General features: G+C 42.3%; 1 protein-coding gene across 2 annotated transcripts in view; it reads right to left on the minus strand.

The window, feature by feature from the left end:
• The window catches only part of LOC106880057 (C-Maf-inducing protein), a 114,392-nt gene that overhangs the window by 21,195 nt on the left and 79,746 nt on the right, over positions 1–13,451 (minus strand). For both annotated transcript variants that reach the window (XM_089345802.1, XM_089345801.1), the window contains exons 4-5: positions 3,724–3,795; positions 688–780 (exon numbers count right to left, since the gene is read on the minus strand). In XM_089345802.1, the coding sequence (XP_089201928.1) occupies positions 688–780; positions 3,724–3,795 (165 nt within the window). The remainder of the gene's footprint in view (positions 1–687; positions 781–3,723; positions 3,796–13,451) is intronic.

Genomic DNA, 13,451 nt, shown 5'->3' on the forward strand with positions numbered 1-13,451 from the left:
AAAAAAGACAGGTAAAGAAAATTTTAAAAAAGAACAAAATGGTAAATAAATATAAGTGGGCTGGCTACATCCCTGGCAGAGGCCTTGGATTTTGGTCTCACTTGGCTTTCCGGGTCTTCTCATGCACAGCATATTTCCAAAGGTCTATGCAATAATTTCATTATTATTACCTCCACCTTAACGAAGGCGGGTGTACTGTTTTCAGTCATGTTTGTTTGTCCATAGGCAAGATATCTCAAGAATTACTGGATGGATTTGGATGACCCTTTCAGGGATGTTTGGCCTTGTGACTGGCACAAACTGATTAGAGCCCTGGGATAACCAATGCTTTGCAAGTGAGTAGAAAAAAACTGCATGGAAGCCTCTCGCGAGAGAGAGAGAGAGAGAGAGAGAGAGAGAGAGAGAGAGAGAGAGAGAGAGAGAGACTCCATCCCATCACTTCTCAACTTCCCTGTAACTTAGCAGTTCAGCAAAAGAAATTGATAGAATAAGTATGAGACCTTAAGAAAATAAAATGAAGTAGTGAGGTCAGTTTGTTGGACTAAATCCCTGCAAAATGGTACCTCGGTATGGCCCCAGTCCAATGGCCGAAACCAGTAAATGATAAAAGATAAAAGACAGGTCTGCTGAAGTGTAAGGGACCGACCAGGGGCTAAAAAACAACAACATCAACAAGCGGATACTTACAACTGTGTGGAAGAGTTCAGAGATTAGTTCTAATGGAAACTGGTAGACGTTTGAGTCTTGTATCGGAGTAGACAGGGAGACGTCGATCAAGTTCTGGAAGAAGAGGAAACAGGAAAAAAAATTTAGAAGGTAAAGACAGCTTTGTTATCATCATCATCATCATCATCATCGTTTTATATTTATTTAGGTATAGGTGTGGTTGTGTGGTTAAGAAGTTTGCTTCACAAACACTCATATTATCTGTAAATGTTGTTGCTCGTTCCTTCCCGAGCCATGCCTGGCTCATAAGGGCCCGTTTCCCGGTTTCATTGGCCTATAGGTTCCCCACCTGGATGGGATGCCAGTCCATCTGAGATAAGCATGTTAGATGCAAGAGGAAAGAGTGAGAGAAAAGTTGTGGTGAAAGAGTCAACAGAGGTTCACCGTTACCTTCTGCTGGAGCCGTGTTTCATTCATAAACACACACATCACCCAGTCTGAGATTCGAACCCACGATCCATTGACCGTGAGTCTGCTGCTCTAACCACTCCACATATCTGTCACTAGAGTGGGTATATAAATCAAAGCGAACAGTATTATATATCTATTACTGCTAATCTTACCAACTGGTTTCATGTTAGGGATTCAATGGAGTGTGAGGTAACAGTCCGATTATGTAACCTTGCGCTCATAATAGCTAGCTATGCCATAACAGCTACCTCTGATGAGCCACTTGCAAACATTATTGCAGTAGTGGTTTCCATCATTTCAACCTGGCTCTATGCTTGTCTGTTTCCTCCTACTGTCTGCAAATATGTCTATAAACTATTGTATATAGAGTTGTGGGTGGAGGCGCAATGGCCCAGCGGTTAGGGCAGTGTACTCACGGTCATAGGATTGCAGTTTCGATCCCAGACTGGGCGTTATGAGTGTTTATTGAGCGAAAACACCTAAAGCTCCATGAGGCTCCGGCAGGGGATGGTGGCGAACCCTGTTGTACTCTTCCACCACAACTATCTCTCACTCTTTCTTCCTGTTTCTGTTGTGCCTGTATTTCAAAGGGTCAGCCTTGTCACACTGTGTCACGCTGAATCTCCCCGAGAACTACGTTAAGGGTACACGCGTCTGTGGAGTGCTCAGCCACTTGCGCGTTAATTTCACGAGCAGCAGGCTGTTCCATTGATCGGATCAACTGGGACCCTCGACGTCGTAAGCGATGGAGTGCGAACAACAACAATAGAGCTGTGGGCAAAGTGCTTTTATGATAAACACTATCCTGATCTGATAAATAAAAATACACCCTTCCTTCTTGAAGCTGACAATTCTTTCAATGTTCTGGCCCCAGCCTCCACTTAATCATTCTTACTCATTCTCAAGCACTCCCTCTTCCAAATCCTGTTTTAATCCTATCTTCTATGACTTTTCTGCTTCTGACTATGTCCTCTTTCCTTGGAATGAGCTGATTCAGTACAGATGTGAACAATTTGGAAGGGCTGAATGGATGCTTTAAGTTGTTTTGTTGACGGAAGAGTTTTGCATTGGGGGTAAACATGTGCATGCAGAAATATATGGATGTGGGTAGAGAAAGGGAGAGAGAGAGTGAGATTACACATACATGCAAAAATAAGTAGATGCTCAGACACATCAACAGAGAGAAAGGTGCATAGAGAAAGAGAGAGGAAGGAAGAGTGAGATGGAGCTAGAGAAAGAAAGAGAGAGAGAGGGACATTACATATACATACACAGAAATATAGCTAGATGCTCACATACAGAGAGAGGGGGGGGAAGAAGGGAGAGGGGGATAAAAAGGAAGAAAGAGAGGAAAGGAGAGAATGGGAGAAACATTAAAACATCTAATATCAAATAAGTCAGCATTGAATCTGCAGTACCAATGGACAGAGCCAAAACAGCTGTGCCAAAACAGCTGCGCCAAAACATCTCATAGCCTTCTCTCCTACATATGTGCAATAACCCACTCCATCATTTTCTATCATTACTCTGCTAAGTCCAAACATTTGTAGACTAAGGAGCAAGATACAACTTCTTTCCTTCTCTTCAAAAGGGTCTTTATCCAGAACATCAGAAACCCAAATTCCAATAGCATAAGGACTTAAGAGCCTAGAAACTTCATCTATAGGCACAGCTGTTGGATGCACTTACCATAAAAACCATGCTGTAGCGGACAGTTGAGCTTGGCACTGGCTTCTGACTAACAAACTCCTATCAAACTGTCCATCTCGTGCCAACATGGAAAACAAACATTAAATGATGATGATGATGATATGTGTATATATATATATATATATATATGTATGTATGTATGTATGTATGTATGGCAAGCCATATTTGTCAAAAAAAAACCTGCAAATGATGAGGAGGATTGAAGTGGCACTTAGACCTACGTAATAAACAAACGGAAAATATGAAGCCAGAATTTGTAATCAGCTCTTCAAACGCCTTTCAGGGTTCAAAAGTCATTTAAGACCTCACACAAGGAAAGAGCAATTATAGGAAGAAGAAGAAGAAGAAGAAGAAGTATATATGTATGTATGTATGTTTTCCTTGAGTTTTGTTCAAGTTCTTTGAGAGAGTTGAAACCAGTCGCCAACAGAGTGACAGAACATTTTGGGTTAAGAGAGCTCCCAGTGTTTGTGAACGGGTGGTTGAGTTGGTATGTTGGTTTGAACTGTCAATGCATACACCCAAATGTGTGCATCTATTCACATGACAATCTTAGATGGACAATTTTTGCAATGTCTTACAGACCTCCACTGTGCCACAAATAGATTGAATTTGGAGAATCGGCCTCAGTTTCTTTTGCTCTTTTTGTGAAACCGAGTATTTCTAGGTTTTTGTGCAAATTTCTTGGTACATAACCTAATGCACTTATGACGATAGGTACAAACGAGAATTCATAATTAGGAGACATACAAAGACACAAATACATACACACATAAACACATTCACAAATACACACACACACACACACACACACACACAAATACACACACACGCACAAATACATACACACACAAACGAACACATAAAAATGATTACCTTGATTTCTTTAACCACCACTTCAGGCCTTCGGGCGTGTTTCAGCAATTTCTCGTATTTGTAGACATGTTTCTGAAAAGAAACAGAAAGACAACTGAAAGACAATATACAAACACGTAGGGGCAGGTGTAGCTGTGGGGGGAGAAGCTTCTTTTCCAACCACATGGTTCTGGGTTCTGGCTCACTCTGTTACACCTTGAGCAAGTGTCTTCTACTATGGCCTTATGAGTGAATTTGGTAGGCAGAAACTGAAAGAAGCCCATTGTGTACTACGACGGGCTTCTTTCAGTTTCCGTCTACCAAATCCACTCACAAGGCTTTGGTCGGCCCGATGCTACAATAGAAGACATTTGCTCAAGGTGCCACGCAGTGGGACTGAACCCAGAACCATGTGGTTGGTAAGCAAGCTACTTACCACACAGCCACTCCTGCGCCTATATATGCATATATATATATATATATACACATATATATATGCATGTGTATGTATACATGTGTATGTATACATGTGTATATACATTAGTTTAATATTACTATACATGCAAACATCAGGAAAAAATAACATTCAATATAAACCGCAAACACACAAATGTACATTTACACACACACACACACACACACAATCTACAAAATATGCACACACAAAAACAATTTTGATTCATCATCAAAAAATAAAAACAATCAAATGAAAATAAAAAGATGTAAATGAAAACAAAACAGTAACCTCACACATACAAACACACACACACACGCATGCTTGTGCACGTACACACACTCTTACACACACACACATACACACGCACACGCACACATCCTTGAAACCCACAGATAATGTGTCAAAACTTAACATGTGCGAAATAATTAGTTGGAGAATTTGAAACCATTAAAAAGGCCACAGAAGTGTAATGAAAACAATCGTTTCTACTTCAGGCACAAAGCCGGGAATTTGGGGGGGATGTGGGCTTGTGGATTGCATTGACCCCAATGCTCAATTGGTACTTATTTCATCGACCCCAGAAGAGTAAAAGGCAAATTCACCATCAGCAGAATTTGAACCCATAATAATGTAAAGTCAGAAAAAATGCTACTAAGCATTTCGTCCATTGTGCTAAACAATGCTGCCAAGCTCACCACCATAATAAATAAATATAAATAAATAAATAAATAAATGCACCCTTTTAAAGCCTAGACAGGCTCATGGGCCCAGTTTCCCGGTTTCTATGGCGTATGTGTTCCCCAGCTGGATGGGATGCCAGTCCATCACAGCATTACAGCAGCTTCTCAGAGGTTTCGCATAGTTTTCTTCTGAATCAATTGCAATCTCAGAAACTTTGCAGCGTCATCACCAGGTACTTCATGTTTACAAGCGTTTTGCCCATTAGCCTGTACCCCCCTGTTTGTGGGGAGGGGGGGGGGCAGCAAGGGTTGAATTAGTCTTCCCCTGTGGTAAGGGTTCCTTCCACTTGCAGTTCTTCAACTGGTTTCAGCTACCATGCCTATTCCTTTGGCAGCATTCTTCCAGTCTGCTTCCCAAACCAATCTTCTGCAGAAAATAGTGCAATGATCCAGCTGGAAAACTGTGATGATGATGATGATGATGATGATGATGATGGTGGTGGTGGTGGTGGTGGTAGTGATGGTGGTGGCAGTAGTAGTTGTGATAATTAGGATGATGACGACGACGACGACGACGACGGTGATGAGGGTGATGATGATGATGATGATGAGGATCGTGATGGTAACGGTGATTATTATGACGATAATGATGATGGTAATGATGGATGATGATGATGATGATGATGATGATGATGATGATAATGATGATGATGATGATGATTACACCATTCTCATGAAATTCTGCATAGGCCTCAAATTATTTTCCATCGCAACAACAACAACAACAACAACAACAACAACAATGACAACGATTACCATAGCATGCTAATTATCAACATAGAAATACTAAATTACAGCAAAGTTGTGTAGAAGTGAGCTGAAAGTGATTACGCTGACCTAGCTGTTGAATTCGAAAAAAAAAACAACAGTATGGCACTTAAGGAATGTGTTCCATCATCCCAGATGTAAGTGGTACAAATAGGAACAATACATATCTAATTTTGGTAAACATGTTAATAACAGTTGTGGAAGGGCAGACTTAAGAAATAGCATTCTCTGTATCACATTTAACAATGATATGCAGCAGAAAGCCACAGAACTGTGGTATTCGTCTCGAGAAAGTATTTTGTATAGATAAGAAACTTCTAGATTGTTTTTTTTTTGTTTTATAGGTGCAATCATGGCTGTGTGGTAAGAAGTTAGGTTCCCACCCACAGAGTTCTGGGTCCAGTATCACTGCATGGCACCTTGGGCAAGTGGCTTCTACTATAGACTTGGGCCAACTAAAGCCCCGTGAGTGGATTTGATAGACAGAAACTGAAAAGAAGCCCGTCGTATGTATTCTTTCGTTCTTTCACCTGTTTCAATCGACCGAATGTGGCCATGCTGGAGCACCATCTTAACGGGGTGGGGGCTTTAGTTGTTCGAATTGACCCCAGGTCTTATTCTTTGCAAACCTAGTATTTATTCTATAAGTGTTCTTTGCCAGACTGCTTGACGATGGGGATGTAAACACACCAACATCAGTTGTCAAGCGATGATGGGGAGGACAAACACAAATATATACATCATCATCATCATCATCATCATCGTTTAACGTCCGCTTTCCATGCTAGCATGGGTTGGACGATTTGACTGAAGACTGGTGAAACCAGATGGCAACACCAGGCTCCAGTCTGATTTAGCAGAGTTTCTACAGCTGGATGCCCTTCCTAACGCCAACCACTCAGAGAGTGTAGTGGATGCTTTTACGTGTCACCCGCACGAAAACTTTCATAACCTGATCTAACAGCTTGATGCCTCTGTAATTATTTGTATCTAAAGCGTCACCTTTACCTTTGTAGCAGTTGACTATGATGCTGCTACACCAGTCATTGGGTATGACTCCTTCGTGTATCACCTGGTTCGTAATACAGGTGACTAGGCTATAGCCAACACTGCCAGATATTTTGAGCATCTCTGCAGTGATTCCTGATGGGCCGGGGGCTTTCCCGGTCTTCATACTCTTAATTGCTTTATCTACCCTGGTACTATCAACTCGGATAGCTGGTCCCTCTATTGGGTCGACATACGGCAGGCTCTCTTTCTCCCATTCATTCTCTTTATTAAGCAATCTATCGTAGTGGCATCTCCAGACCTCTTTCTTTGCATCCTCATTTAATGCAAGCGTACCATCATCCATGCGAACACATTTCTCTCCTACAACATCACTATTCTCTCTCCTACACTGTCTTGCAACACGAAATACCTCGAGTCTCTGGTCCTCACGGCGCAGAACATTGGCAAATCTTTCCTTATCTGCTTCCCCTCTGGCTAAATAAACCTGTCGCCTAGCCTCCCTTCTGGCACATTGGTACAATTCCCTGCTACCACCGTTCTTCCAGTCCTTCCAAGCCTGTTTCTTTTGTCTAATAGCCCTGTCTACCTCCTTGTTCCACCACCACGTTACTCTGGGTCGGGAGGGGACCTTACACCACCCACAAATCTGGTCGGTGGCTTTCAACAGGTTGTCCTGCAGAAATCTCCAATTGTCTTCCACGTTGTATGATGCTATATCCCCTTCTATTTCGTTAAATGCTTCAAGTAACTTGTCTCTAAGTCTCTGTCCGATTGCAGGGTCTTTAAGCTTCCACACCCTTCTCCTCCAAGCCTGTCTAATTCTGGGCACCCATTTTGCCTTGATCCCAAAGTCGCTAACTACTAATCTATGTTGTGAGGTACATTCTTCGCCAGGGTAGATTTTGGCATTTATAAGCCACCCTCTTTCCCTATTTCTGGCGAGGATGTAGTCGATTTGGCTAGAGTGTCTGCCGGAGCGGTAGGTGACTAGGTGACTGGCAGGTTTCCTGAAGTTGGTATTGCAGACCATAAGATCGGTTGCATCACAGAACTCCAGCAGTCTGGTTCCCTCCTCTGGCAACACCAGGCTCCAGTCTAATTTGGCAGAGTTTCTACAGCTGGATGCCCTTCCTAACGCCAACCACTCAGAGAGTGTAGTGAGTGCTTTTACGTGTCACCCGCACGAAAACGGCCACGCTCGAAATGGTGTCTTTTATGTGCCACCCGCACAAGCCAGTCCAGAGGCACTGGCAACGATCTCGCTCGAAAATCCTACGGGAGCCAGTCAGGCGGTACTGGCAATGGCCACGCTCAAAATGGTGCATCTCATGTGTCACCCGCACAAGAACCAGTCCAGGGGCACTGGCAACGATCTTACTTGGCTTGCCGGGTCTTCTCACGCACAGCACATTTCCAAAGGTCTCGGTCAGTAGTCATCGCCTCGGTGAGGCCCAATGTACGAAGGTCTTGCCTCACCACCTCAGCCCAGGTCTTCCTGGGCCTACCTCTTCCACGGGTTCCCTCAACTGTTAGGGTGTGGCACTTTTTCAAGCAGCTATCCTCATCCGTGAAAATATATATATATATATATATATATATATATATATATATGTGTGTGTGTGTGTGTGTGTGTATGTATATGATAGGTCTCTTTCAGTTTCCATCTACCAAATCCACACACACGGCTTTGGTTGGCCCAAGGCTATAATAGAAGACACCTGCCCAAGTTACCGTGCAGAAAGACTGAACCCAGAACCACGTGATTGGGAAGCAAGCTTCTTACCACACAGACTGTGCCAACAACAACAACAACTGTAGAAAGCCACACACAGCTGTTGTATTCATGTTGAGAAAATATCTCATACAGACATATAGTGCTAAAAAAGTACTAGAGTAGATCAGTAGTGAACAAAAAGGGACCAGCAATATCTCCACAGGACAGGGCACCAGTCCATCACAGAGTTAGTCATTTTTGCTAACTGGAGCAACATGAAATGAAGTGTTTGTCTCAAGAGCACAATGCAGTGCCTGATGTGGGAATCGAAACCACAATCACAAGAGCAACGACCAAACCAATAAGCCACGTGCATTCTGCGCACTGATTGGTATAATCTCGGTAGTGTGACAGGCCTGATCTATATATTCAGATAGACATCTTGGTAATTTCCGAGAAAAACACGACACAAAACGAGTTTTTAAATTCAAATTTTAAATCTTCCACAAGGATTTATTTAGTTTCCGTCTCGTCACAACAACTAGTGCCAAGGGGCCACATTTACAAAAGGAAGTTTAAATACTGTCAAACAACAAGGATATTGAAACAAGGACATATAAATGAACAGGATGTGGATTATAAAATTAGAAATTTGAATTTAAGAACTCAGTTTGTGTTGCACTCTTCTCAGAAATTACCGAGATGTCCATCAGAAGTAAGTGCGGAAATGATAACTGCAAGTGGAGAGATAGGGATCGTTGTGATGATGGAGCCCTGCCAGAATGATTGGGCACTAAGTGTGGTGGTACCGACCATCAAGGGGAAGAGGAATGCAATGAGTTGTGGGGCGTATAGGGGAGTAAGGTTATTGGAGCATGCAATGAAGATGGTGGAAAGGGTGTTGGGGAGGAGAATTTGGAAAAGGGTGGACGTGGATGAGATGCAATTTGGTTTTATGCCAGGTACGGGGACAATAGATGCAGTGTTCATTGTGAGGAGATTGCAAGAGGAATACCGAGATAAGGAGGGGTTGTACATGTGCTTCAATGATCTGGAGAAGGTATTTAATGGGGTTCCAAGGAAGGTGATTCAGTAGGTATTGAGGAAGAAACAGTGAGGGCAACAACAACAACAATAACAACAAAACCACCACCACCACCACCGCTGCCATCACCTCCACAACCACCACCACTGCCTTCATCCGCTTCTTTATCACCTCTCGCATCAATACAATCTTCTGTTGTCATCTTCATTATCCCCACCGCCACCACCACCACCACCACCACCTCCCCACACGGTATACTTAACCTGTCCATTAGAGTGCAAACTACCATCACTGCCCACATCACCACCACCACCACCACCATCACCTCAACAATCAAACACTATTATCAATTTCATCATCACCATCCTCTGTGCCACCACCACCACCACCACCATCATCATCACTATCATCATCATCATCATCATCATCATCATCAGTGCCACCTCATTATAGCCCACTGTCTCCACGACCACTCCGTCCCATCGCCCCTCACAGCACCGACATTCACCACACTCCATTCCACCCTTGCCCACAACTACTACTGCTGTCCTCGCAGTTGTCGTTTTCAACCTTTACGCCATTACGAACATCACCATCATCGTCATCGTCACCGTCACCATCACCATCAGCCTCGCCATTATCAACATCACCAGCATCATCATCGTCATTGTCATCATCATCATCATCATAATCACTACCGTCATCATCATCATCACCAGTCCTCCGGGATACCACTTCCAGTATATTCAACGTCAACCCAACCACTATCACCACCACCACCACCACCACCACCACCACCACCACCACCACCACCACCACCACCACCACCATCAGTAACTCGGTTACGACAACAAGGGTTCCAGTTGATCTGACCAACAGAACAGCCTGCTCATGAATCTAATGTCCAAATGGCTGAGTGCTCCACAGACACGTGTACCCTTAATGTAGTTGTCAGAGAGATTCAGCATGTGACAAGGCTGGCCCCTTTCGAATTACAGGTACAACTCATTTTTGCCAGCTGAGTGGACTGGAGCAATGTGAAATAAAGTGTCTTGCTCAAGGACACAGTGCCCTACCAGGTATTGAACTCATGATCTTAGGATCATGAGCCAAATACCTTAACCACTGGTATAAATGTTAATTAGTTAATGAACACGTACCTGTATTTAATTTAATTATTCAAGTAAATGTGATATTTATTATTCAGAGTGATCCAGAACGGATCTGGAAGTGATATCATCCAGAAAATCGATGTCATACTTGAATGGGATTGTTAGTGAGGAGGAGCAATGGGTTAAAGTTGTAATAGGGGTTACTGTAAGGGTGGGGTTGGAGAAAACACAATGACACCCTCACTTCATAGTTTGAATTCTTTATTGTAAGTGATCTGGGTTCAGACCCAATGAGTAACACCTCGGGCAACAGGGCCAACCGAAGTCTTGTGAGTGGATCTGGTAATGGGGAAACTTAAGGAAGTCCACGTGGCTATGTGTTAAGGAGTTTGCTTTCCAACCACATAGTCCTGGTTTCAATCTCACAGCATGGCACTTTGAGCAAGTATCTCTTACTATAGCCCTGCGCCAACTGAAGCCTTGTCAGTGGATTTGGTAGATGGAAACAGAAAGAAGCCCATCATATGTGTATCTGAATATGTGTGTGTCTGTGTGTGTATATATATATGTATATTATATACATACCAGGAGTTATACGATCCAGCAATCATGTGCAATACACAAGCTGGTTATATTACTGCACCACCCAAACACGGAACTTGATCTAGCTCTCACATATGATTCCTCCTCGATTCATTAAATCATAATTAGCTCTTGAACACAATTTTGCTGATTCTACAAACAACCAAACAGTACATATTTATCTACATACATGCACACATACATATTTACAGGCATACATGCACACTGACACACATAAACACAATTATATGTGTGTTTCTTGTATATCATCATCATCATCATCATCGTTTAACGTCCGCTTTCCATGCTAGCATGGGTTGGACGATTTGACTGAGGACTGGTGAAACCGGATGGCAACACCAGGCTCCAGTCTGATTTGGCAGAGTTTCTACAGCTGGATGCCCTTCCTAACGCCAACCACTCAGAGAGTGTAGTGGGTGCTTTTACGTGTCACCCGCACGAAAACGGCCACGCTCGAAATGGTGTCTTTTATGTGCCACCCGCACAAGCCAGTCCAGGGGCGCTGGCAACGATCTCGCTCGAAAATCCTACAGGAGCCAGTCAGGCGGTACTGGCAACGGCCACGCTCAAAATGGTGCATCTCATGTGCCACCCGCACAAGAACCAGTCCAGGGGCACTGGCAACGATCTTACTTGGCTTGCCGGGTCAATATTCTCATGAAAGCACCACAAATATTACCCTATATTTAAAAAACACTCTATAAAATTATCTTACTCTACCACACTTAATTAGGGTTCAATTATTGCATCTACAAACAGAAATAAAATTCAACTCCAAATGACTAGAAGCCTAGATCACAATAAAATACCCCATACAAGTCCAAATAATATCAATAAAACAAAAATTATAGATAGGAGTGCTAAAACATGTAATTGGAGGGCCCCTGAATTATATTATGTCTGCTTGCCGGTTTAGGTTTATGCGAAAACGTATTCTAGAAATGCAGAGGGACAAGCGCCAAACATCAAGCCACAGTATACATAGGAAGCGCTAAAGACTTCAAGAAACGATATAGAACGCATGTAAATCCTTTTGATAAGGTAAAACATAAAAATTCAGTGGTGCTAGTTCCCCGAGAACTATGTTAAGGGTACACGTGTGTGTGGAGTGTTCAGCCACTTGCACGTTAATTTCACAAGCAGGCTGTTCCGTTGATCGGATCAACTGGAACCCTCGACGTCGTAAGCAACGGAGTAAATATATATGAGTGACCCCCTCTTCTTGTAAAAGCACAACAAATATGTTCTCTATAAGGGATATTGAGTAATCTTTCAGTTTAATGTAAAATTGTTTTTTGTCATAACTCAACATAAAAACAAACATTATTATCTATGTATATAGGTAAGCAAGCACACACACACGCTTACACAAACATTCACAGATAAAAATATTTATGTGTGAATATGTATTTGAATGTGAGTACATATATTTAGGAGTTATTGTTAAAATCTAACAGGATGTCCATTTCATAATGATAATAATATACTTCGAGACTTTTTTTTCACTTTTGTGTGAACAGCAATCAGCTTATCTATTTCCCATTTTATATTGTTTTTTATTGACAATTACGTCAATGGTTAGAGCTTTCAAACCGGATAGTAACCAGTTCGCTACAATACCAACAGTGACAACGACAAGGGAACATCTGTGCAGAACAAACACAGCAGAGGAGGATTTGTTCAGAGCTAACAATTCATTGGCAATCTCACCAATGTCCAGGAAGCTTCATTGATGTCCCATCAACACCCAAAGTGCATAGGGAAGACTTTCTTGAGAGGATTAATGCAACACCCTAAACACCAGGCCACACGCATTCATCCCCCAGGAAGAGTGGGTGGTGAAAATGGATGGGTAGCTGGATGAATGGATAGTCAAAAAAGCACTCACAGAATCATGTCTCTGGAACAGTTTGCTCAGAGACCTTATCTTGAACTAATGGAACACATATGAGAAAATTTTGATGGAAGGCTACTAAGCAAGATGATGAAAAAAATCATATTAATTACGGAATTTATAGAAACATGGACTGAAGTGTATGTAAAAATGTTGTTGATAATTTAATTAAATCCAGGCCTAATTGGATGAAAGCCAAAGATAAAGCTAAAGAAAAGCCTGCAAAATGCTGAGAGAAACATCCATTCATTTTGGATGGTTTTACATGAAGTTATTACGAGATAATTTAATGTTGCATTTTATTAATCAGGTTATAAAGTTACACAAAATAGTGTAGGCCATTGTGTGTATGTATGTGTACATACATATGCACATACATACACACATACATACATAAATATATAT

Source organism: Octopus bimaculoides, chromosome 30, assembly GCF_046866305.1.
Source record: "Octopus bimaculoides isolate indiv1 chromosome 30, ASM4686630v1, whole genome shotgun sequence".
NCBI classification, from domain to species: domain Eukaryota; kingdom Metazoa; phylum Mollusca; class Cephalopoda; order Octopoda; family Octopodidae; genus Octopus; species Octopus bimaculoides.